Source organism: Bombina bombina, chromosome 1, assembly GCF_027579735.1.
Source record: "Bombina bombina isolate aBomBom1 chromosome 1, aBomBom1.pri, whole genome shotgun sequence".
Taxonomy (NCBI): domain Eukaryota; kingdom Metazoa; phylum Chordata; class Amphibia; order Anura; family Bombinatoridae; genus Bombina; species Bombina bombina.
Genome location: NC_069499.1, coordinates 751,849,371 through 751,876,523, shown reverse-complemented (window position 1 = coordinate 751,876,523; position 27,153 = coordinate 751,849,371). Strand labels below are relative to the sequence as shown.

At 39.7% G+C, this 27,153-nt stretch overlaps 1 protein-coding gene across 1 annotated transcript; it reads left to right on the top strand.

The window, feature by feature from the left end:
• The first annotated feature begins 1,231 nt into the window (after window positions 1–1,231).
• LOC128660813 (uncharacterized) lies at window positions 1,232–3,121 on the top strand. The gene has a single exon (XM_053714858.1). It carries the CDS (start codon window positions 1,232–1,234, stop codon window positions 3,119–3,121), a length of 1,890 nt encoding a protein of 629 aa, XP_053570833.1.
• The last annotated feature ends 24,032 nt before the right edge of the window (window positions 3,122–27,153 follow it).

The window sequence follows — 27,153 nt, the reverse complement described above, 5'->3', positions numbered from 1 at the left end:
GTAGAGAGTGAGAGTGAAGAAGCTGTTATGCAATTTCTACAGACAACTAGGAAATTCATCTCTGAATTAGGGAAGAGAAAGGATGCTGAAGCAGTAAGTGATAGTGACAAAGACCCCCAACCGGAACAACAACAGTTGGAATATTTAAAGCAACAGTACCGCATTATGCAGGAAAATTTTCAGGAAACAACTAAGATCGTAGAGGATCAAATTAAAGAACTCAGCACTAAAAGTCAAGATTCAAGGGACAGTCATTTAAGAAAAGAACCTGTTTTAACGGCTAAGACACCTCATTATAGTAACTTACCGGAAGTTGCAATAAGAAAGGACTTTAAAATTGCTGGTCAGATAGGTGAAAAGGGACAGACAGACAAATTGTCCTATACTAACCTCATGCACCAGATTGACATGGGACTACAAAGAGGATACTCTGAAATAGAGATTGTGGAATCTGTAGTCAAGGCCATAAGTCCTGGTTTAAGTCTTAGAGGTATGTTGGAAATGAAGAATGAGCTGACTCTAGTGCAACTGAAAAGAATCCTGAAAAGTCACTACAAGGAAGAGAATGCATCAGATTTGTACCAACAACTGATCAATGTCTCACAAAATACCAAAGAAACACCTCAGAATTTTCTGTTTAGAGCAATTGAACTGAAAGATCGTCTCTTGTTTGTTCCACAAGGAGAAGAATCAGATGAACACTTTGGAATGGAATTAATACAGAAGAAATTCTTAAGGTCTGTAGGTACTGGACTGTTAAGTGATCACATCAAGTTTCAGCTAAAGCAATATTTAGACGACCCCTCTGCTTCAGATGATTTGCTCATAGAGAAAATGAATGAAGCTGCCAATATGGAGATTGAAAGAGACAGAAAGCAGAAGAAATCTCAAAACAGCAAACCAATGATGATAAGTCCAGCCATCTACATTGTTCTCAGAAATCCGCTGACACCATGCCATTGATGCAGCCACAAGTAAGTAACCAAAATACTCAGTAAATTCAGAATACTAAACTGGATCTTGAAAAGGTAATACTGCAAATGCAAAAAGAAATGCTAGAAATGAAAACACTTTTGCAAAGTTCAGCAGCACAGCAGGAGCTTGTATTCAAAGGGCCAACAGCCACACCGAGACTAAGCAAAAGGGCTTGTGAATGTTGTGAGAACACAGGTCAGGGAACCACATGTAACCATTGTTTCAAATGTGGTCAATCGGGACATTTTGCAAAAGGATGCAGAGTGAGAAAACAGAAACTGTTAAAAGAGAGAGGGTTGCTGTCAAGGGACAGACAGTAACCTACAGCACACCTGTGTCCCAGAGTAATACACTGCCCTATATCAAAGAAGTATCAGATAAGAGTCCTCATATAGCAAGGAACACAGCAAAGGAAAGGTTAAAGCTGAATACTTCACGAAGAATACAAGACTGCATTGCTCAGCATGCCCAGCAACCATACAATTCTACTAATGGACTGCCACCAAAAATGAATGGTGTTACCACAAAACACCATAGTAAATTGTTAAATCTCATTGGGAAAAGATGTCTTGTGAATTGCGAAATGGACAACATTCCAGTTCAGGCTTTATGTGATACTGGCTCTCAAGTTAGCCTAATCAATGAGAGTTGGAGACAAAGATTCTTGCCACATACAGTGCTCAGATCATTGGAAGAATTGCTTGGACCAGGAGTTTTATGCGGAAAAGCAGCCAATGAGACTGAAATTCCCTTTTCTGGTTGGGTTGAAGTAACTTTCCAGCTAACATCAAGCAACAATGACAGAAAACCACTCTTAGTGCCACTGGTAGTATCAGATGACTGTAAAGTAGCAGAACAACCAATTATTGGTTATAATGTCATTGAAGTATTCAAAGCTACATGTGCAGAGGAAAAAAAATCCATTCCTAGTTTGGTTGATGTACTAAGAACAGCACTGACAGTATCAACAAGTAAGGCCAAAATTCTGGTTAAACTTCTACAAGCAAGATGTGTACAATCTTGTGATGCTAAAATAAAGACTGGTACAAAGAACCAAAGAATTCCTGCAAATACTGTGACCAGCATCAGGTGTGATGCCCACACAGGACCTTCACTGCAAAATCAGACAGTTCTGTTTACACCTTGTGACATTCACCAGTTACCTGGTGGACTACATGTATGTGAGACATTAGTAACCATTCGAAGGGGACAGTTCTCTAAACTAACAATTCCTGTTTGGAACACAACCAAGCACGACATTGTTTTACCTGGCCTTACTAAGCTTGGATGCATTGAATCTATAAAGACATTGTACCCTGCACAGATGAAGCTGAAACCGTCGGTAGATGTCTATATCCACTCAGTAAGTAAAGAAATTCATGTATCTACGACAGGACCAGAGGATAAAATAGACAATTTAAACAAGGTCAGTTCTCTGGAGAGCCACACCAATAGAGAATTATGGGATCCAGAAGTGTCCGTAAAACATCTCACAAAGGAACAGCAGCAGATAATCAGAAATATGTTAAGGGACGAATGCAATGCTTTTGCAAAAGACGACTCTGATGTTGGATATATTCCTTCCTTACAGTTACAGATTCGCCTAAAAGACAACATACCTGTCAAGAGAACGTATATGTCTGTACCAAAACCACTGCACCAAGAAGTAAAGGAATACCTGCAAGATCTGCTAAATCGGGGCTGGATTGCAAAGTCGAAATCTTCATATTCTTCACCTATTGTGTGTGTGAGAAAGAAGGATGGTAGTTTAAGACTGTGCTGTGACTACAGAGAGTTAAACCAGAAGTCCATTCCTGACCGTCATCCAAATCCAAGGGTTCAAGACATTCTTGATAGTTTAGGAGGAAGTTCATGGTTCTCCGTGCTAGATCAAGGTAAAGCATATCATCAAGGATTTGTGGAAGAATCGAGTCGACCATTAACTGCCTTTATTACACCTTGGGGTCTATATGAATGGATCCGAATACCATTTGGTCTTAGCTCAGCACCTGCAGAATTCCAGCGAAGTATGGAATCATGTTTACTAGGATTAAGAAATGAGATTTGTCTACCTTACCTAGATGACAATCTAGTCCATAACAAGTCATTCCTTGAACATGTAGAACACGTACGGGTCGTTCTTTAACGTTATCAACAACATGGAGTTAAGCTAACAGCCAGAAAATGTGAACTTTTTAAAGACAAAGTGAGATTTCTTGGTAAAGTTGTGTCAAAAGATCCACTCCATGGATCCAGCAGAAATCGCACCTGTACTTGCATTGAGAGATAAAAGACCAAAGACTGTGGGAGAACTTAGGAAATTATTAGGATTTATCTCTTATTACCGTCCCTATATCCGAAACTTCTCCAGAATTGCAAAGCCACTTTATGAACTGCTATCAGCAGACTCGGTACCTGCTATGACTTCCGTGCCTGATAGCAAGACAAGAAAGAAACAGAAATCTAGACCAAAGGTGAAAGGTCAGCTTCCCTCCCATCATTTAATCGGTTGGACTGATGACCATCAGGAAGTATTAAGCCAGTTAACTGAAGTTTTAACTCATCCTCCAGTTATGGGTTATCCAGACTATTTGACATCATTCATACTACACTGTGATGCCTCTCAGGAAGGACTGGGTGCTGTGTTATACCAGGAACAGGATGGTAAACTAAAGGTAATTGCTTATGGATCTAGAACTCTAACACCCGCTGAGAAAAACTACCACATGCACTCAGGGAAGTTAGAATTTCTAGCAATGAAATGGGCAATCTGTGACAGATTTCGAGACTACCTATATTACTGTCCAGCCTTTGAGGTATACACTGACAATAACCCACTAACTTATGTCCTTACAACAGCAAAGCTGAATGCCACGGGTCACAGATGGGTTGCTGAATTGGCAGATTTCAACTATACCATTAAGTATCGTCCTGGAAAAAGAAATATGGATGCAGATGTACTTTCTCGTATGCCACTGAGTCCTGAGCAGTAAATGCAACAATGTTCTCAAGAAATAGATCCCAAAGTCATCAGCAGCATCACCCAGGCTATTCAAGTAAACCAAGAGGAAAGAATGCCTTGGCTGTGTCCACTGACAATAGCCAATACAACTCCAATGACAGACAATGGTGAATTAAAAAGTGTAGCCAAAATTCCTGAAGGTACTATCAGAACAGCACAAAAGGAAGACCCTGCGATTGGAAAAGTATGGAAATATAAACAAGAGAACAAGTTTCCATCAAAACATGAGCGCCAAGGTGAGTCTTCTGATTTTTCTATACTCCTGAGACAATGGCATAAACTTTATCTTGACAATGAAGGAATTATGAGAAGAAAAACACTATCAGGTTCTCAGTTAGTGTTGCCAAAGAAGTACCATCAATTAGTGTTTAAAGAATTACATGAAGAGATGGGACACTTAGGAGTTGAGAGGACTGTAAATCTAGTCAGAGATAGATTCTTTTGGCCACATATGCAAAGGGACACCGAACATTACATTACTCAACAGTGTACCTGTTTAAAGGATAAACGCCAAACAAGCCTACTAGAGCTCCTTTGAGAAATATTACCACAACATATCCTTTCGAAATGGTCTCCATTGATTTTCTTCATCTTGAGACATGTAAAGGTGGATATGAATATATCTTAGTGGTAATAGACCATTTTACAAGATTTGTTCAAGCATATGCAACCAGGAACAAGTCAGCAAGAACTGTTGCAGACAAAATATTTAATGATTTTGTCCTGAAATTTGGATTTCCTACCAAGATTCACCATGATATGGGTAGAGAATTTGAAAACAAACTGTTTTTGGCATTAGGCAAGCACTGCCACATCCAAAACTCTCATACAACGCCATACCACCCAGAAGGTAATGGACAAGTGGAAAGGTTCAATCGCACCCTTCTATCCATGCTTCGCACTTTGTCATCCGAATCAAAGAAAGATTGGAAAAATTCACTTGCAAAGGTAGTACATGCATATAATTGTACACAGAGTGAAGCTACAGGGTATTCTCCTTTCTTCCTTCTTTTTGGAAGATCTCCAAGATTACCCATTGATAGCATGTTTGACACTCCAGTAACTGAAAAATATCTTACCTCTTCTGAATATGTGAACACCTGGACAAAAAGAATGAATGAGGCCTACAAAGTTGCTTCAGAAACAGCTACTAAAAGCGCAGAAAGAGGTAAAGCACACTATGACAAGAAGATTTATGGAGCTGAACTAATACCCGGGAGTAGAGTACTTGTAAGAAACCTCACAGAAAGACGTGGTCCTGGAAAATTAAGATCCTATTGGGAAGATACTGTCTATGTTGTTCTGAAAAGGAAATGTAAAGACAGCCCAGTTTATGAAGTTAAGCCAGAAACTGGAAAAGGAAAAATCAAAGTTCTGCATCGCAATTTGTTGTTGCCATGTGATTATCTACCTGTAGATCTAGGTCACAAAACAAAAGACAGACCTACTGCAAGAAACCAAGAAAACCGTAAGAAAACTGCATTACAATCTGCACAAAACTTCAATGATGAGACAGGAAGTGAGTCAGAGACGGAACAGGAACATTGGAAAGCTTTCATTCCTATATCTCAAAGTGATCACAGAGATGGAAACACAACATATCTGAATTCAGAAGCTGATGAGTTCTACCCACATCAGTTAGGGACCAATGAAAATCTTACAGAGATTGTTACAGAAGAAAATTCTTCTGAAGATGAGAGATCTGAAAATCCATCAGGACACATGGAAGAGGAAATGTCATCACCTGAAAACTCAACAGAGATAGTTGAAAGTGTGAGCAATGAGAATGAGGGCTATTCAGATACCATTCCTCTAAAAAGACTCAAATCCAGCAGAGAAAGGAGACAACCAAAGACTTTGACTTATGATATTTTAGGTCAACCCAGCATAGTTTCCAGAGATCCAACAGTACAAGCCATACAGTGTAGAAATGTTTTACCTGTCTACCCTGATTGGTATCTAGATCCAGATTGTTTTGATGTAGATTCTAAACATTGGTAAATCTGTCAGGTTTAATGTTCTAATGTTTGCATATAAAACTTATGTCGCAATTATTCATGTACAGAGCAAATGTTAAAGATGTACAAATGGTAAAGCAAAAGCAGTAATTTTGAGATGATGGAACTAGATAAAATGGGAAAAGTTCGCCCAAAGGTATTTGTTGAAATTATAAACTGACATGGTGAATGTGTATCTAGTCTTCCACCATGTTGGGTCAAGTAAAGGGACAGAGTAAGAGTGTGTACTCTAGGTTACCACCATCTTTAGTCTGACTACAGTAACTTACACAAGTAAGTGAGGAAAGGGGTTTACCAAATAGCTTGCTGTACGAGCAAGAATACCTCACCAGGTACTATAGCGCGCAATAGGCCTAGTGAGAAATTGGGACTTTGTGAATATGGGAGTAACTGTCACATTACCCAACGGTGTTGTCAGACAACAAGCACATATTGTTTTACCATACAGGGTTGGCATATGTCGAGGACGACATATAAAATTTGTGGGGGAGAGTGTAAAGAATGTAAAAATAGACACCCCCAAAATAATATTCTTATAACATGTTAAGGTTTAGTGATGACACATTGACACTCTAAGCTAAACTCCTGTTTGTAGAGAGAGGACACATTTACCAGAGCACCTGCTGCACTGTAAGTGGGAAGGGAAACTTAGTTACTTGTTTCTGAGGGGAACCTTCTTTCAGTTACACACTTGTTCCCTTTTGTGATGAGTGTCCTCCATTTTATTGCAGGTAAGGGAGATGATTCTTATAAGCATAGCTGGGAATATAATAGATTAAACTGGTCTAGCTAATGTTCCAGTGACAAGTGAAAGTAAATGCAGTGTGATTATAGGACATGTGGCATCTTCCTTACTGCAGCTTTGGGGAAGGATGTTCTCAGCAGACAGGGCACATGTTGATTCAGCATTTGGATGTTAATCACAATAATTCTGTACTGTACCTGCACAGTTGTTATGCTTTATTGCTGTGGTATGTTAGATGATACCATTCACAAAACAAGTATTTGTAACTTTTTATGAAGATTAGCTCTAGAATTAGAGCTTGTTGCTCTTTTTTATTTAATCAGAAAAACAACTTCTATGTATCCTGATTAAACAATGTGAGTCATTTATTATATGATGAAAGTTAGTATTAACAAAAGACTTTAGTGTTAATAGTAATGAAGATTCTAAATAAGTTATAGATATCTTGTATAATCTATAAGTTTATATCAGAGCCAAGGATAAGTTGAAATACTGACACGGCCTTAATCAGTAATAGAAATAAATTGAGAGATATATAATGTTCTCCTTTACTTCACGCATTCACACACATACTAAAATATATACAAGTTCAAACACTCTGCAGACACACGATGTTTGTTTGTAACAGATACGGTAATAAGATGAGTAGCCCAAAATACAGACCAAAAGCGACAAACAAGGTAAGTAAGAAACCTTAGGGCTTTAGATATGTTCGAGTACGTTACCCCCTTGTGGACCGAGAGATATCCGTTACCGCACTGAGAGTTCCGTGTCTGAGGTTGGCGGCATGTGTGAATGTGGCTTACTTCCGGGTAGCGGTTGAAAAGTAGATCCGGCCGTTCAATGATCCAGGCTTGATAGATATAAAGTTACAGCAGTAACGATGGTGGAAATAAAAGTAGCAAAAGTTTAAGCTGGTGTTATAACTAGCTCAAGATTCAACAGAGATAGAGACCTGAAGTAGAATAGCTACAACAAAGTAGATATGACTTCAATAATCAGGCAGTGAATAGATGTTAAAGATAGTCCTTAAATAGGGAGGAGACCAGATAGGAGGGGTTAACCTTAAAGGTAAACCACATCTCCCCCCCCCCTCAAGGAAGCACCCCAGGGGATTCCAAGCTAGGCTTATCAGGGTAGCGGCGATGAAAACTCCGCAAAAGATGAGGTGTGCGAAGATCAGAATGGAGCTGCCAGGAATTATCCTCCGAACCATAGCCTTTCCATTTCACAAGGTATTCCAACCTCCATCTATGGATTCTAGAATCAAGCACAGCTTCGACTTCATACTCCTCCCGATCATCAATGAGGATCGGAGGAGGCCGAGATACAGACAGGGACTGAGGTGATGTAAGATAGGGCTTCAACAGGGAGACATGGAAAGAGGGGTGAATTCTGAAATCCTGAGGAAGATCCAATCTAATAGCATTGAGGTTAATTACTTTAGATACTTTAAAAGGGCCTAAGTACTAATTTGCTAGCTTTTTACTAGGAACAGATAGCTTTAGATTTTTTGTCGAGAGTAGAACTAAGTCCCCAATTTGATATGAAGGACTGGCTGTGTGATGTGTGTCATACAACCTTTTCTGATAGTCTTTAGCATCTGAGAGATGCTTTTTCAGGATTGACAGTCGATCTTGTAAGGACGTTGTGAAGTCTAGGGCAGAGGGTGAATTCACCTGTTGAGAGGATAAGGAGATAGTGGTAGGATGATATCCATAAGTAGCGAAGAATGGAGATAATTTAGTTGAGGATGAAGTAGTATTGTTGTAACAAAACTCTGCCATGGGTAGGTAAGACGACCAGTCATCTTGAAGATGAGTTATGAAGCAACGAAGGTATTGCTCAAGATTCTGGTTAAGTCTCTCAGTCAGACCATTTGTCTGGGGGTGGAAGGCAGTCGAATACCTTGAGTCAATCTTGATTAATTTGCATAAGGATCTCCAGAAATTTGAGGTAAACTGAGTACCACGATCAGTTATAATAATATTAGGTAGTCCATGTAAGCGAACTATGTTATCTAGAAAAACTTGTGCTGTTGTGAAAGCTGTTGGCAGACCTTTTAGTGGAATATAATGAGCTAGTCTTGTTATATGGTCAATAACTACTAATATAGTGTTGAAATGATGTGATTCAGGTAACTCTACTATAAAGTCCAATTATATGGTACTCCATGGTTTGTCAGGAATAGGCAGAGAAGATAAAAGACCTGATGGTCTTTTGTGTATTAACTTATTTCTGGCGCATGTATCACAATGTTTTACATAATCAGTTATGTAATTATCCATGAGAGGCCACCAGTAATTTCTCCTGGTTAGGTCAATAGTTTTTGAAATACCTGGATGACCAGCTAGGGTCCCATCATGGGTTTGTTTGAGAATAGATGATCTGATTTGCTGAGGAATATAGAGTTTGGTTTTATGATAGAAAAGACCAGAAGTAAGATCTTGTTGACAGTCTATTCCATGAGGTGGTTCTTTCTTTAATTCTTTTAGAACCTCTTCTTCTAGGGGTGTGAGTACACCTATAATTTTTTCATTTGGAATTATTTGGGTGGTGTTATCTTGGGTGTTTTGATCATGTAACCTGGAAAGAGCATCGGCTTTTGTATTCAAGGTTCCAGGTCTATATGTTAAGAGGAAATAAAATCGATCAAAGAATATTGACCATCGTGCTTGACGTGCTGTTAAAGTCTTACTTGTCTTTAGAAATTCAAGATTTTTATGATCTGTGTAGATCATAAAGGGCATTTTGGAACCCTCTAATAAATGTCTCCAGTGGTCTAGCGCACATTTTATTGCTAGGAGTTCTTTATCTCCTATGCTATAATTTTTCTCTGCGCTAGTCAACATTCTTGAATAGAAAGCAATAGGGTGAGTCTCAGTCTTGTTCTTATTGGGTTGAGATAAGACGGCACCGATACCAGAATCGGAAGCATCCACTTCCAAGATAAATTCTGAATCAAAATCTGGCATAGCCAGGATGGGAGCTGTTGTAAAATATTCTTTCAACCTATTAAAAGCGACAGTTGCGGATTCTGTCCACTTAAATCTTTGTTTTTCACTAGTCAGTGCTGTTAAAGGTTTAACGATAGAAGAGAAATTCTTAATAAATTTTCTACAAAAGTTCGCAAAACCGATAAACCGTTGCACGGTTTTTGTTGAAGTTGGAATAGGCCAATTCATAATTGCCGAAACCTTCTCCGGATCCATCTGTATCTTGTTCGGACTGATAATATAACCCAAAAATCTTATTTGTTTACCATGAAATGAACATTTTTCTAATTTAGCATATAATTTGTGTTCTTTTAAATGAGTTAATACCCAGCGTACATGCTTTTCATGTTCCTTTGGTGTTCTAGAATAGATTAGAATGTCATCTAAGTATATGATGACACAAACGTCAATAAGGTCACGGAATATTTCATTTATGAAAAATTGGAAAGTTTCTGGGGCATTACTCAAACCGAAGGGCATTATGTTATATTGGAAAAGGCCATATCTGGTTCTGAATGCCGTTTTCCATTTGTGACCTTCCTTGATTCTAACCAAGTTATAAGCTCCCTTTAAGTCTAATTTTGTGTAAATGGTTGCACCAGTTAGACGTTCCAAAAGTTCAGGGATTAGAGGTAAGGGGTACCTATTTTTTATTGTAATGTTGTTTAATGCTCTATAATCAATAATAGGCCTTATGGTACCATCCTTATTTCTTACTAGAAACATTCCTGCAGCTGCAGGGGATGTGGAATGAGAAATAAATCCTTTACGTAAATTTTTATCTAAGTAATTTGAATATACTTAAGTTTCTCTTGAGAGAGTGGATAGATCTTACCATGTGGGATTTTGGAACCAGGAATGATATCTATAGGGCAGTCAAACTCCCTATGGGGTGGAAGATTTTCTGCCTCTTTTAAATTGAATACTTCTGCCAAATCCTGGTAACAGGAGGGTAGACCATTATCAAGTGACGCTATGGTTTGATGTGGATAGCAAGTGTTTAAGCAAAAGATAGAATCTAATGTTAGCTTATTTGAGATCCAATCTATGGTTGGGTTGTGTTTCTTCAACCAAGGATACCCTAAAATAAGTGTGTGCTGATGTATTGATATTAAATCAAAAGTGTCAGGCGAACTAGAACACTAAAGAAATAAGTGTTAAAAATAATGTGAATCTCAGCTGCTGAGATTTTTATAGTTTAAGGTTTGTAGCTAGGATGTGTGGGATGAGCAAATAAATCACCTAAGAGGTGATTTGCAAACCCCATTAACAAATAGCATTTATTGTAATTGGAATACTGGAAAATAGAACTCTATTCCTGCATCTTGTATCACAGTGTGAAATATGTGCAGCAGGGAACTATTCCGCCAACCAATATGAGAAAACTTAATATGCAAGAAAAAATAAGGAAAAAATATAAAGGCAGTAAATGAATTATAAACCGGTATTGCGAGTAACAACTTTACATAAGGCAGACTAGAGAGAATGGAATGTCACTAGTTTATACACACAAGTCGTTGGTGGTACAGCGATAATTATCAAAACAGTGAAGCTAGAGTATACTACAAAGTTTGCTTCGGTAGTCAGGAAAGCAAGTGACTGACCTGTGTGTAAAAATCCGGAGCGGTAGAAGCAGTGAGGAGCTGGTGAGTACCGTGAAGTTGGCGTGTGACGTCACCACGGAGGAATCCCTGTACTGCTGGCTGAGAAAGAGATCCGGAAAACAGCGTAGGAGAGTTGCTACGCTTAGTGCTAATAGCGGAGCCTGGTTGAGTTATGCAGGCAAGTGAGGATAATAAACTTGAACTTGACAGCAATCAAAATAGACAAAGATCAAAATAGCTTTAGGTTAGTAAACAACTGCGTGTTGTTCAGTAGCTAGATGAGGAAAAATCCAATACCAAGCAATGAAGTAAAGGATACTGGGAGATTTATAGGCTGGCTGGAAAAGATAATTGAAATTTAAAGAAACAGTATAATGTCAAAGAAAATTAGGCTGTCAGCTAGGAGGATCCTGACAGGACTCCCCCTTCAAGGAGCAACCCCGGGGCTCAAGGTCGAGGGCGATCTGGGTTCCTCCGATGGAATAAGGCAACAAGTCTGGGAGCAGATATGTTGCAGGCAGGCTCCCAGGAGTCATCCTCCGGAGAATAGCTCTTCCAACGGACCAAATATTGGAGGATTCCACGGGAAAGTCTAAAGTCCTGGATGGAGTGTACTTCATATTCGGTGTTTGGATCCACTACCAACGGAACAGCCAAAGAAGAAGGAAAAGAATCCCTGAGTGCTCTGTAGGGTTTTATCAGCGAAACGTGAAAGGTAGAATGAATCTTGAAGGAATCTGGAAGTTGGAGACGAACAGCATTCCGGTTAACGATGTGAGATATAGGATAAGGCCCTATGAACAGAGGCGAGAGTTTTTTAGAAGGGGTGTTCATGTTGAGGTTCTTCGTGGATAACCACACCAAGTCACCTACAGAATAGACCGGTGACGGAGTCCTTTTCCTATCATAATAATACTTTTGAGTTCTTTTAGCCTCATCGATACTGGCCTTTATGGTAGTGAAATTAGAAGAAATCATATCAGCTAGTTCTGAAACAGACAATGAGGGAGTCTGAAGATTAGGTAGAATTTGAAACCTTGGATGGAACCCATAATTCACGAAAAAGGGGGTTTCTTTTGTAGTGGAGTGAACGGTATTGTTAAAACAGAACTCAGCGTACGATAGATGAGTGGACCAAGTTTGAGGTTGAGATGAGCAATATGTTCTGAGGAATTGTTCTAGCCACTGGTTTGATCTTTCAGTTTGGCCATTTGACTGGGGATGGTATGCGGTGCTTAATCTTTTATTTATTCCAAAGGTTTTACAAAACTCAGACCACAATTTACTAGAGAATTGAGTTCCTCTGTCACTGGTGATGCTATCAGGTATTCCGTGATATTTAAAGACGTTAGAGATGAGAAGTTGGATGGTTTCAGATGCTGTCGGAAGTTTGTGATATGGAACGAAATGACACATTTTGCTAAATAGGTCAACAATAACCAGGATGGTTGTGTTATTCATTGATTTAGGTAAATCAACGATAAAATCAACTGCGATATCTAGCCAAGGCCTACTGGGTGTAGGAAGAGGAATTAATAAACCATAAGGATAATGTTTTGACCTCTTCGATATGGTACATTTTCTACAGGAGAGTATATGGGTCCTCACATCTCGCGACATAGCCGGCCACCAGTAATTCCTCCCTATAAGTTCTTGGGTTTTCCTAACACCAGGGTGACCTGCGAGTAGAGAGTCATGTGAGGATTCAAGAACCATCTGACGTAGAGTGGGTGGAATGTACAATTTGTCCTGAAAATAGTAGAGACCGTTACTTCTTTTCTGTAGTAGATGTAAAGGTTTATTTGTATCATTTAGTTGTTCTCCCTTTAGGTAAGATTCGGAGTCAATAACAAATGAGATGAAATTTTCAGGAGGTATAATGCTTTCTACCGAGGACTTTGAACGGACATACATTGGAAGCCTTGATAGTGCATCTGCCTTATTTTGTTTGAGGGACGATAAACAATCTGATAATTGAATCTAGAAAAAAAAAGGTTCCATCGTACCTGTCTGGCCGACAGAGTCTTTGTGGATTTGAGATATTGCAGATTACGGTGGTCTGTATAAATTAAAGTTGGTATCTTGGTACCCTCCAAGAGATGTCGCCAGTGTTCAAGTGCCATCTTGATGGCCAAAAGCTCTTTATCCCCAATAGGAAAATTTTGTTCAGGGGGGGACAAACCGTGAGAATAGAAGGCCACTGGATGGAGAGGTTGATCTAAACCTTGGCGTTGAGAGAGCACGGCTCCCACGGCGACATCAGAAGCGTCTACCTCGAGAACAAAAGGTAATTCAGGATTAGGAAATTTGAGGATAGGAGCTGTTGTGAACCTGTTTTTTAGATCTTCAAAAACCTTTTGAGTAAGCTGATCCCAATGGAAAGGTACATTTTGTTTAGTCAGATTTGTTAAGGGTTTAACAATGTTAGAGAAGTTTTTAATAAATTTGCGATAAAAGTTCGCGAAACCGAGGAAACTCTGAACCTCTTTTCTGCATTTGGGGACAGGCCAATCAATAATTGCCTGAATTTTACCTTCCTCCATACGTATACCCATAGGACTTATTTCGTAACCTAAGAAGGTTATTTTATTAGAATTAAATATGCATTTCTCAGGTTTTGCGTATAGGTAGTTAGTTCTTAATCTAGAAAGTACCTGTCTGACATGTGATATGTGCTGAGTGAAAGTTTTTGAGTAGATCAGAATGTCATCCAAATAAATGACTAAGAAAACGTCAAGGAAATCTCTGAATAAGTCATTTATTAGGTGTTGGAAAGTGGCCGGGGCGTTACATAGCCCGAACGGCATCACGGTATATTCGTACAGGCCGTAGCGAGTACGAAAAGCCGTCAGCCACTCGTCACCACTTCTTACTCGGATGAGATTGTACGCTCCCCTTAGATCTAATTTTGTAAAAAATTTAGCCCCTTCCAATCTCTCTATTAATTCTGGGATAAGCGGTAAGGGGTAGCGATTTTTTACTGTCACCTTATTAAGCTGTCGGTAGTCAACTATGGGGCGTAAACTGCCGTCTTTATTTTTTACAAAAAACATACCGGCACCAGCTGGTGAGGTAGAGGGCCGTATGTAACCTTTCCTTAAATTATCCTCTAAATAAGTTTTAAGGTGTGTAAGTTCAGGTTTAGATAGAGGGAAAATGTGGCCATAAGGAATCTGAGCTCCAGGGACTAGCTCTATGGGGCAGTCGTATTTCCTGTGAGGTGGAAGAGTTTCAGATTCAGTTTTGGAGAAAACATCAGCAAAATCCTTATACTCATCAGGTAACTGGAAATCTAAGTCAGTGGTGGAAGTGTGCATAATACTGATAGGGAAACAAGTTGTTGAACAGAATTTTGAGTCAAAAGTTACAGAGAGAGTGTCCCAGGAGATAGTGGGATTATGTAAGGTTAACCAATTTAAACCAAGTATAACCGGAGAAACAGGGGAGGAGATTACATCAAATGTAAGGTATTCTCTATGATGATCTGTGGAACTAACTAAGAGAGGAATAGTTTGATAAGCTACTGGACCTGATGAGATAGGGTTACCATCAATTCCTCTTAATAAAACAGGAGACTTTTTCTGCATAAGTGGAATTTTATTTCTAAGTGTATATTCTTTATCAATATAGCAGGCAGTAGCTCCTGAGTCAATAATTGCGGGGACGTGGAGACGATGGAGATCCCACTGGAAAAGAAGTGAAAGTTTACAATAGGCACTTCTACTATCATATGTATTGCAACAAGAGGAAAATAATAGGGACTTACCCCTGTTATATTTTTGGAGAACTGGGCATTCTTTTACTGTATGCTCATCTGACGCACAGTAGAGACAGAGATGATTTTCTCTCCTTCTAGTCTTTTCTTGTGCGGTTAAAGGGGCTTTTAGGAACCCAATATCCATTGGCTCAGAGTGGGACTTTGCAGAGGAGATAGAGGGTGTAACACTAGTGGTTTTCTTTGTGTAAGAATCAGGATATGATCGTTCATGTTGTCTATCTATTGTGATACTTAGATTTATCAAACCCTCTAGAGTGGGGGGCATATCAGTTCGGGACAATTCATCCTTAACCGCGTCTGAAAGACCCAGGCGGAACTGATTCCTTAAGGATAAGTTGTTCCACTCAGAGTCTTTTGTCCACCTCTTAAAGTCTGCTATGTAATCTTCCACCATTCTTTTTTTTTGTTTAAGTGCCCTAAGGGCAGTTTCTGCGGTTTGTTGCTTGAATGGGTCTTCGTATAATTGTCCCATTGCAGAGAAAAAATTCTCCAAAGAGTCTAATATGGTGTCATTAGATTCAAAAAAACTGTTTGCCCAACTACGTGGTTCCCCCCTTAGGAAAGATATGGTTGTTAAGACTCTGATCCTGTCAGTGGGGTAAGATTGGGTTTTCAATGTAAATAAAAGTAAGCATGCATTCTTAAAGTCCCTATAGTGTGCCCTATCACCATAGCATTTTTCAGGTAAACTGACTTGTGGTTCAGGAGTATGTAATTTTGTCTCAATATAATCCTTAATGTAAGCTTTGAGTGCAGTGTTTTCAGCTCTAAGTGTATTTAACCCTTCAGTCAAGGAATCTACTCTTTGAGTTAGAGTCTGTAGAAGTGTAGTCATCTCAGCTGGATTCATTTTGTTAAATGGCTTGGTATTCTGTCAGGCGAACTAGAACACTAAAGAAATAAGTGTTAAAAATAATGTGAATCTCAGCTGCTGAGATTTTTATAGTTTAAGGTTTGTAGCTAGGATGTGTGGGATGAGCAAATAAATCACCTAAGAGGTGATTTGCAAACCCCATTAACAAATAGCATTTATTGTAATTGGAATACTGGAAAATAGAACTCTATTCCTGCATCTTGTATCACAGTGTGAAATATGTGCAGCAGGGAACTATTCCGCCAACCAATATGAGAAAACTTAATATGCAAGAAAAAATAAGGAAAAAATATAAAGGCAGTAAATGAATTATAAACCGGTATTGCGAGTAACAACTTTACATAAGGCAGACTAGAGAGAATGGAATGTCACTAGTTTATACACACAAGTCGTTGGTGGTACAGCGATAATTATCAAAACAGTGAAGCTAGAGTATACTACAAAGTTTGATTCGGTAGTCAGGAAAGCAAGTGACTGACCTGTGTGTAAAAATCCGGAGCGGTAGAAGCAGTGAGGAGCTGGTGAGTACCGTGAAGTTGGCGTGTGACGTCACCGCGGAGGAATCCCTGTACTGCTGGCTGAGAAAGAGATCCGGAAAACAACGTAGGAGAGTTGCTACGCTTAGTGCTAATAGCGGAGCCTGGTTGAGGTATGCAGGCAAGTGAGGATAATAAACTTGAACTTGACAGCAATCAAAATAGACAAAGATCAAAATAGCTTTAGGTTAGTAAACAACTGCGTGTTGTTCAGTAGCTAGATGAGGAAAAATCCAATACCAAGCAATGAAGTAAAGGATACTGGGAGATTTATAGGCTGGCTGGAAAAGATAATTGAAATTTAAAGAAACAGTATAATGTCAAAGAAAATTAGGCTGTCAGCTAGGAGGATCCTGACAAAAAGATAGATATTCGGTGTGTCCAGGAGATGTTGTTACAAGCAGGGGAACAGTATGATGTGTAATCGGCCCTTGTTCTATGAATGAACCATCTATCATTTTAATGGACACAGGGTTTTGTTTGCATATAATTGGCATTTTATTTTTATTTACATAGGAGGAATCAATATAATTGCCGGAAGCACCGGAATCAATTAGTGTCTGGGTTTGGGTGTTTTTCTGGTCCCACTGTAAAAAAATGGACAAAGTCATGTGTGGGTTATTTTCAATGCTGTAAATAAAGTAATTGGTTATTACCTTACCATTCTTTTGTTTCTTCAACAAAGGACAAGTGGATACTGCATGTTCCTTTTGGGCGCAGTATAAGCAGAGATTTTCCAACCTTCTTCTAGTTTTTTCCTCTGGTGTCAGAGGTCCTCTAAGAACTCCAATCTCCATAGGGGTTGTACTCCCTTGAGCTTTGTCATGGCTTGTTGTGACCTGGTAAGGTTTCCTGGATGGATAATCATAAGAAGCCCTCTCTGCTCTCCTTTCTCTCAGTCGTCTATCCAGCGAAGTACTAAGCTTGATGAGACCCTCGAGGGTATCTGGGATCTCTAGGCGTGACAGTTCATCTTTGAGTGATTCAGACAACCCAAGGCGGAATTGATTTTTTAAACTGATTTAATTCCACTGAGAGTCCTCAGCCCACATCTGAAACTCAGTGGTGTAATCCTCAACATTCCTTTTACCTTGTTTTAAGGACCTCAATCTTGTTTCAGCATTTATTTGTGTATTAGAGTCTTGGTACAGACTAGTCATTGCAGAAAAAAAATCCTGTAAAGAATCTAAGATAGGGTTATTATTTTCAAAGAATCTGTTGGCCCAGGCTCTTGGTTCACCCTGTAGGAAGGAAATTGTAGTACATACTTTAATCCGCTCAGTATGGTAGGTTCTGGGTCTAAGTGAGAATAATAAATTACAGGCATTCTTAAATTCCCTAAACTCAGAACGTTTCCCTGAGAAAGGTTGTGGGTAGTTAATATGAGGTTCAGGTGGATCATGGGGTTTTTGTGACACATAGTCTTTTACTATTGTTTTAAGTGCTGCATTTTCAGTCTGCACTTCAGTCAATCCCCTTGCAAGGTAATCAAGTTTGAGATAAACATTGTTAAATTCCTTTTTTATCTCATTAGGATCCATAATGTGTAGTGAAATGGATCCTAAGAAAAAGTGATTGTTCTTTTAGGCCTGATTATTATGTGGTATGTTAGATGATACCATTCACAAAACAAGTATTTGTAACTTTTTATGAAGATTAGCTCTAGAATTAGAGCTTGTTGCTCTTTTTTATTTAATCAGAAAAACAACTTCTATGTATCCTGATTAAACAATGTGAGTCATTTTTTATATGATGAAAGTTAGTATTAACAAAAGACTTTAGTGTTAATAGTAATGAAGATTCTAAATAAGTTATAGATATCTTGTATAATCTATAAGTTTATATCAGAGCCAAGGATAAGTTGAAATACTGACACGGCCTTAATCAGTAATAGAAATAAATGGAGAGATATATAATGTTCTCCTTTACTTCACGCATTCACACACATACTAAAATATATACAAGTTCAAACACTCTGCAGACACACGATGTTTGTTTGTAACAGATACGGTAATAAGATGAGTAGCCCAAAATACAGACCAAAAGCGACAAACAAGGTAAGTAAGAAACCTTAGGGCTTTAGATATGTTCGAGTACGTTACCCCCTTGTGGACCGAGAGATATCCGTTACCGCACTGAGAGTTCCGTGTCTGAGGTTGGCAGCGTGTGTGAATGTGGCTTACTTCCGGGTAGTGGTTGAAAAGTAGATCCGGCCGTTCAATGATCCAGGCTTGATAGATATAAAGTTACAGCAGTAACGATGGTGGAAATAAAAGTAGCAAAAGTTTAACCTGGTGTTATAACTAGCTCAAGATTCAACAGAGATAGAGACCTGAAGTAGAATAGCTACAACAAAGTAGATATGACTTCAATAATCAGGCAGTGAATAGATGTTAAAGGTAGTCCTTAAATAGGGAGGAGACCAGATAGGAGGGGTTAACCTTAAAGGTATACCACAATTGCATTTGGATGTTATTCACAATAATTCTGTACTGTACCTGCACAGTTGTTATGTTTTATATACTGTATTATTGTGTGCAGTTACACACTTGTTCCCTTTTGTGATGAGTGTCCTCCATTTTATTGCAGTTCATATTAAAGCACCCTAATTTCACCCAACCCCGATCGCACTGTGGAGTTTATTTATCAGAAGTGCAACATGTGGATGATGTTCCTTTCAACAAATCCCTGCAAGTGAGGCTTAAGGTTTTTGATGAAGGTGTGTTCTAGAGATGCTATTGTAATGTTATTTACTAACTTAACTAATTTACATAATAACCTATATGGATTTATAAGAAGTCACAATGATGCAAAACAGCTTTAACAGAACACTAATTTACATGTCTTCATGCATCAAACTGATTCAAAAATATTCTATAAAAATACTATATGACTGAGCAAATTTTTAAAAAGTAGAAAACATTGATATTTTTATCTGAGTTACTAAAGGGTGAATATTTGTTCACAAATGTTGCTCTACTAGAGAACTCTACTGTCTAGATGACATCATGATGTGTATTATAATTAAGTTAAAATATTACTACTCATAATTTATTTGTTGATTGTTTGAGTATTATTCATTTTTTTCTATTGATCACTCAGTATCCCAGCAGTGTTATTTTACCTAACAAGCTTTGTTTTTGTCTACAGAACACCCGGAGACCATAACCAGGGACAACATTGAAGTGTCTACAGAACAACCTGAGACAATTACCAGGGACAATGTTGAAGTGTCTACAGAACAACCTGAGACCATTACCAGGGACATCATTGAACCTAAGAATATCAGGCCGATGGACTTGAGCACTAGACAACCTGATTATGTTAATGATGAAGATCTTGATTCCTCTCCTCAAACTTACAATACGTTGGAGGACAGTGGCCTGCTCTATGTCATTCTGGCAGCTGGTGGACTTGATCTTCATCATATTAGGAGTATCTGTTTGTGCAGTGTGTGCTGGGTAAGTTAAAATAGAAATAAGAAAAATAAAAAGAAGGATGAAAACAAATCATATGATCTTAATAGAAGACCCAATATAGCAACAAATAACACTAGACCCAATGATTTTAAGAATAAATCTAGGAACTCTCATAGGTGTTACGATCAGAATTTGAATGAAATCCCAATATCAAATAGATTTCAAACATTAAATGATACCCTTATTAGAGATCTCCGACAGCCATCTAGAGATAGACCCAATACTCAAAGAAGGGAGGATGAAACCCCTCCACATCTAATGGGCATTTTTTAGAGGAGTGCTATCTAGTTCCGCTATGAAGGAGAAGTACAAATCAAGAATTTATTATTTACTCAGAATTTATTTGTTGATTGTTTGAATATTATCCATTTTTTTCTATGTTATTTTACCTAACAAGCTTTGTTTTTGTCTACAGAACAACCTGAGACCATTACCAGGGACAACATTGAAGTGTCTACAGAACAACCTGAGACAATTACCAGGGACAATGTTGAAGTGTCTACAGAACTACCTGAGACCATTACCAGGGACATCATTGAACCTAAGAATATCAGGCCGATGGACTTGAGCACCAGACAACCTGATTATGTTAATGATGAAGATCTTGTTTCCTATCCTCAAACTTACAATACGTTGGAGGACAGTGGCCTGCTCTATGTCATTCTGGCAGCTGGTGGACTCTTGATCTTCATCATATTAGGAGTATCTGTTTGTGCAGTGTGTGCTCAGTAAGTTAACTTAGTAAATGATATGGATAGATAAAGATAATAATATAATGAACGGTTTAATAGAAGTCACTACAAATGATCACGCACTAATTATCTGAAACCTTTCTCTACAGCTGCAAAAATTTTAAATTAAAGACACAGATGAAGGATCTTATGCTGAGGATGGAAGAGGGGCGCCAAGCAAGTGATGAGGAAGAAAGCAGCTCAACATCACAAAGCGATTCCTCAACAGAAGACTCTACGTTTTAGACAATGTTTATTTTATAAAATCATTATCTGTGTGTTTTAATTTAGTTATCAAGTGCTTTAAATAAACTTTTCACTTGATTTTACTTTGTATATAGTTGTTTTTTCACAGTTGCTAAAATGCATAGATAACGGCTTAATATAATAGAGGTCTAAGAATGTTCAAACACTGTTCTTTTAAGAATGATACAGAACTTTTAGAGAAATTGTATTCTATTCTCAATGAATGTTCATTTAATCTAATAGATCTTTTAATAACTCATAGACAAAATCTTGTAGATAAAACTTGTATAGAAATTGATTTGATTCAAAAAGAACTTGAACAGTTAAAGGAACATCCCAGTTTTCATAAATTAAACACACAAACTATCAAAGCAGCAGATGAATATCAAAATAAAATCATAAGACTAAAAATGTTAAAATGAAATAGGATGAAGATGACTAAAGTAAAGGAGAGGTGTACTCCTTTAATAGGAAGACAGACAACAAAGAGAAAAATAGTCAAAACTGGACTGTAATACAAAATAGAAATAAGAAAAATAAAAAGAAAGATGAAAACAAATCATATGATCTTAATAGAAGACCCAATATAGCAACAAATAACACTAGACCCAATTATTTTAAGAATAAATCTAGGAACTCTCATAGGTGTTACGATCAGAATTTGAATGAAATCCCAATATCAAATAGATTTCAAACATTAAATGATACCCTTATTAGAGATCTCCGACAGCCATCTAGAGATAGACCCAATACTCAAAGAAGGGAGGATGAAACCCCTCCACATCTAATGGGCATTTTTTAGAGGAGTGCTATGCTACAAATCGTGCCTAATATGAAATACTTATGGTTTTCTGTAACATGGCTCTCTGGTTACAGTTCTTCTGACCCCTCTAATACCAGCAACCTGTTTCCAAACACAGATATTTCTGATGTATGCAATGATCTGACATACTATGTTTTATGTTATACGTTTTGCATATTTGACTTTGTTTTTATTTACTTGTAACCACTGATTGCATATTCATAAAATGACAATAAAGCACTTTTCAAAATAAAAGAAAAGGATTAGTGGGTCATTGGGCAATTGTTTCTCTATTATATCAGACATGTGTTTGAGTACCTCTACCCAAAATGTGTCTAGGTTGTTGCAGCTCCAGAATATGTGTATTGGGTTACTCCACATCCTCTCCAGCATTTGTCATTCGCTGTTTTATATATCTTGTGTAACCTATTGGGAGTGAGGTACCACCTCGTAAGGAATTTGTAATTTGTCTCTAAAACCCTTGTGGAGATTGAAGATTTTTTAGTGGCTAGGAATGTTATGTGCCAATCTTTGAAAGCAATATTAATTCCCAATTCTTTTTCCCATGCTTTGGAATATGCAGGCAGCTTTTGTGTATCTCCTGTCATTAGTTGTTAGTTAGATATGTTTGTGGAGGTATTTGTCAATTTATCCCAGATTGCAAAAAATTCCGTCATTATTGGGTATTGTTGTATTGTTGCAGGCCTCTGCTTAGAGGGGACACATACGGCTATTCCCGCGTTGCTCAGTCCTAGTATGTGTCTGTCTATTTGGACCCACTGTTGGTGTGTATTATTTGTACACCAGTCTATCAGTTTATGTAGAGCTATGGCTACATTATATGTGTGTATGTTAGGTAGACCCAGACCTCCTTTTTCACTAGGCATGTACATTGTCTGTTTCGCAATCCTTGGTCTGATTCCCTGCCATATGAATTGTTCCATTAGTGATTGTATCCTATTTTTTTAAAGCTATTCTAAATGCAAGTTTGCTGGGATCAGCTCTAATTAAGTTTAGTGATAAACATTCCCATTGTCTAATCAGACTGCTAGTGAAAAGGTGGACTGCATTGTTTTATTGTGTGTAACTTGTTATCTGCTGAAGTAATGTTGTGGCCTGTCAAAGGGCGTTGTCTCTATCTAAATGTATCAAATGTGTGATTGGGGATTTTATGCCTCCCCCTGAGAGTGTCTTTTTCTTTGCATGTAACCTCAATAAAAAGCAGGCTGTGTGTTCCAGCACATCAGACCTCTTCTGACCCTCTAACTTGCAGCCTTGACTCATGTTTGTAGGGGACAGCTATAATCACTACAGGGATTGCTATGCTCTTCATACTCCCTTAGCGACTGAGCTCTTGTAAGAGCTCTTGTTCCTGATCCTGCTTCACGCTACAGAAGGAAGAGGTTCACCTACTGGAGCCTGGTCGTAGGTCCAGGGCGCAGAGCAGACGGCGAGATACCAGCCCAGCAGCGGTGGTTCGTAGAGTCTGCATTACTTATGGTGGCTACGCAGTAGTTATAGTGTCTACGGTGCTGATGATCCTTTGGTGAGCGCTAGGAGCATCCTTTTCTACGGTCCAACTTCCAGCTAGCCTGGAGGCAACCGTAACATTTGGCGGCAGCGGTGGGATGGCGTCCTAGTGCAAGGAGCAGCACCCCAACAGCACTGGTATCGTAGGAGAGTTATTGAGGGCAACGCTAGCCACAGCGCAGTGTCCCTACCTACAGCAGCATGGAGCTGACAAGACACTGGTCAGAACCCTGTGAAGAGCACCTCAACCGGATCCGTCGCTATGAGGGCGCTGATTTCGTTCCAGAGGTAAAGAGGCGGCTAGTCCGATATGGTGCAGACCCTGCGCAGGAGGTAGTCAGTCGAATCATCCGGGAATTGGATACTGATAACGAAGCGGCACGAGCCTTTGAGCGCCAACTGTGGAGTTTGAGGGTATGGACACCTGGTCTCCAGCGAGAATGTCAGCTACAGGGAGGGGAAAGCATCGACCTCCCTCCCCAGCCGGAGTGTGCCTTCCAGGGAGAGGAGACAACCGGTCTCTCTCCCCAGCCGCAGCATGTTCCACAGGGAGAGGAGAGCAGCGACCTCCCTCCCCAGCGGCAGTATACCGTGCAGAGGGAAGAGACAACCGGTCTCCTTCCCCAACCCCAACCAGAGATACCCGAGGCAGCAGGCCTCATAGACTGGTCCTGGGAGGACCCCCAGCAGGCAGGTGGAGATGGGACCGCAGTCTCTCTACCGGCCCTACAGGGATGCTGGGCAGGCGGCCCAGATCCCCAGCGACAGACCCAGCTACAGGGAGGGGAGAGCATCGACCCCCCTCCCCAGCTGGAGTGTGCCTTCCAGGGAGAGGAGACAACCGTTCTCTCTCCCCAGCCGCAGCATGTTCCACAGGGAGCGGAGAGCATCGACCTCCCTTCCCAACGGCCGCCGGAGTATCAGGAGGAGGAGGTAAGCCAATCTCCCCCTCCCCAGCTATCTCCTAACTTGGGCCCAGGGTTAACAGTGGAGATGTTAACCCCCATGTTTCCTTTGCCACCGGGCAGGACTATGCCCCAATTCCCCCAGCAGAAGAGCTGGCATCAGGACAGAGCGCTGCTGGCCTCTGCCCTACAGACCCCTTGTTACAGGACTGGCCTGCGAACCCCTCACCCCAGCAGAAGCGCTGGCACCAGGGCAGAGTGCCGCTGGCCTCTGCCCCTCAAGTACCGCCAGCTATTTGCCCAGCTGCGCCAGGAAGGCCTAGGATGCTACACTTTCATCCTACAACCTGGAACCTACAGTCCAGTACTACTTATTGTGGGGGGGCTACTTTGCTGCTAATGTTTATTTGTGGGTGGGTTGCGAGACTAACTTAGGCACTGACCGACAGAAGGTCAGGTGCCTGGTTAGTTTCCCTCCAAAAGGGGAGATATGTTACAAACTGCTATTTGTAACTGGCCCTTTAAATGGAAAATTGCCCTGCTTCCCTGGATTTTGGAGAAGCCTATTTGCCAGCCTCCTTCCTCATGACTATGGCCCCTGGAAGATTGTGCCCCTGAAAACATATTAACTTTTATTGGGTGTGTATGGCCCTTTAAGAACCGTCTGGGGACATATTGTGACTTTGGTGAACAATGCCCCTTTAAGACTATGTCCCCAGACCTGTAAAATAACTTGTCCCTGGCTTCTCCCACTTGGTTCAGTAAATAGGGCTTACTGAACCAAGTACCACACAGGCAGAGTGTTCCACAGAAAGGGAGCACTGTTACAAAAGAATTAGTTTTCATTGTGTGCCATAAAGAGTTAACTTTGTTCAGCTTCAAGAAAGCTATTCTAAATGCAAGTTTGCTGGGATCAGCTCTAATTAAGTTTAGTGATAAACATTCCCATTGTCTAATCAGACTGCTAGTGATAAGGTGGACTGCATTGTTTTATTGTGTGTAACTTGTTATCTGCTGAAGTAATGTTGTGGCCTGTCAAAGGGCGTTGTCTCTATCTAAATGTATCAAATGTGTGATTGGGGATTTTATGCCTCCCCCTGAGAGTGTCTTTTTTTTGCATGTAACCTCAATAAAAAGCAGGCTGTGTGTTCCAGCACATTAGACCTCTTCTGACCCTCTAACTTGCAGCCTTGACTCATGTTTGTAGGGGACAGCTATAATCACTACAGGGATTGCTATGCTCTTCATACTCCCTTAGCTACTGAGCTCTTGTAAGAGCTCTTGTTCCTGATCCTGCTTCACGCTACAGAAGGAAGAGGTTCACCTACTGGAGCCTGGTCGTAGGTCCAGGGTGCAGAGCAGACGGCGAGATACCAGCCCAGCAGCGGTGGTTCGTAGAGTCTGCATTACTTATGGTGGCTACGCAGTAGTTATAGTGTCTACAGTGCTGATGATCCTTTGGTGAGCGCTAGGAGCATCCTTTTCTACGGTCCAACTTCCAGCTAGCCTGGAGGCAACCGTAACAGTAATTTTTATTTTTGGTCATTTTTAGTTAATTTTTATGTAGTTAATATTTTTTATAATATTGTAATTAGTTAGTCTGCTATGTGGGGGTTTGGCGGATTAGGGGTTAATAGTGTAGTTAGTTTGCGATGTGGGGGGATGGCGGATATAGGGGTTTTGACATGTCGGTTTAATGTTTTTTAGACGGGTTCGATTTTTACGGGTGTTTTCAACTTTATTTTTTTTTTTAACTTACTGGCCGCAAGATGCTATACTGACGTAAGTCACTTGCGACGCCAGAAATGCGTATTTGCGCAGTTTCTGAATCTCAGCAGTTTATCCGACTTACAGCAGTATAGCATCTGAGGGCGCCGTTTATGTGATTCACCCGATGTACAAGGTGAATTTACGGGCGATGTTATGCTGAAACTTACTCCACATAATCTCACACAGTGTGTCTAATGCATGTGTGTGCAGGTTTTTTTTTTAAAGTAATTTTTATTTTTGTTCATTTTTAGTTAATTTTTATGTAGTTAATATTTTGTTATTTTATATAATTGTATTTTAATTGGAGTTAACTTAAGGGATGTTAGTTTAGGGGGCTTAGTTATTAGATTAATACTTTGCGTTGTGGGGGTTGGCAGATTAGGGGTTAATAGTGTAATTAGTTAGTTTGCGAGGTGGTGGTTGGTGGATTAGGGGTTAATACTTTTATTAATTAGTTTGCAATGTGGGGGGTTTGCGCATTAGGGGATAATATTGTAATTAGTTAGTTTGCGATGTGGGCGGTTGGCGGATTAGGGGTTAATAGTGTAGTTAGTTTGCGATGTGGGGGGATGGCGGATATAGGGGTTTTGACATGTCGGTTTAATGTTTTTTTAGACGGGTTAGAGATTTTTACGGGTGTTTTCAACTTTATTTTTTTTTTGTAACTTACGGGCCGCAAGATGCTATACTGGCGTAATCACTTGCGACGACAGAAATGTGTATTTGCGCACGTTTCTGAACCTCAGCAGTTTATCCGACTTACAGCAGTATAGCATCTGAGGGCGCCGTTTATGTGATTCACCCGATGTACAAGGTGAATTTACGGGCGATGTTATGCTGAAACTTACTCCACATAATCTCGCCCAGTGTGTCTAATGCATGTGTGTGCATGTATATGTGTATGCTGGACAGTGTGTATGTTGTTTTATGTGTGTATACTGCATAGTGTGTGTGTGTGTGCTGTGTAGTTAGCGTGCTGTGTGTGTCCTTTGTGTATCGATAGTGTGTGCATTTGTGAGTTAGTGTAAATGCAGTGTGGTGTGTATACATATGTGTACTTGCATCATTTTTGCATATTTGAGTGGATGACTATTGTGCCAGTATGTTTTCTAGTGTGAGTAAAGTATATGCTGTATAGTGTG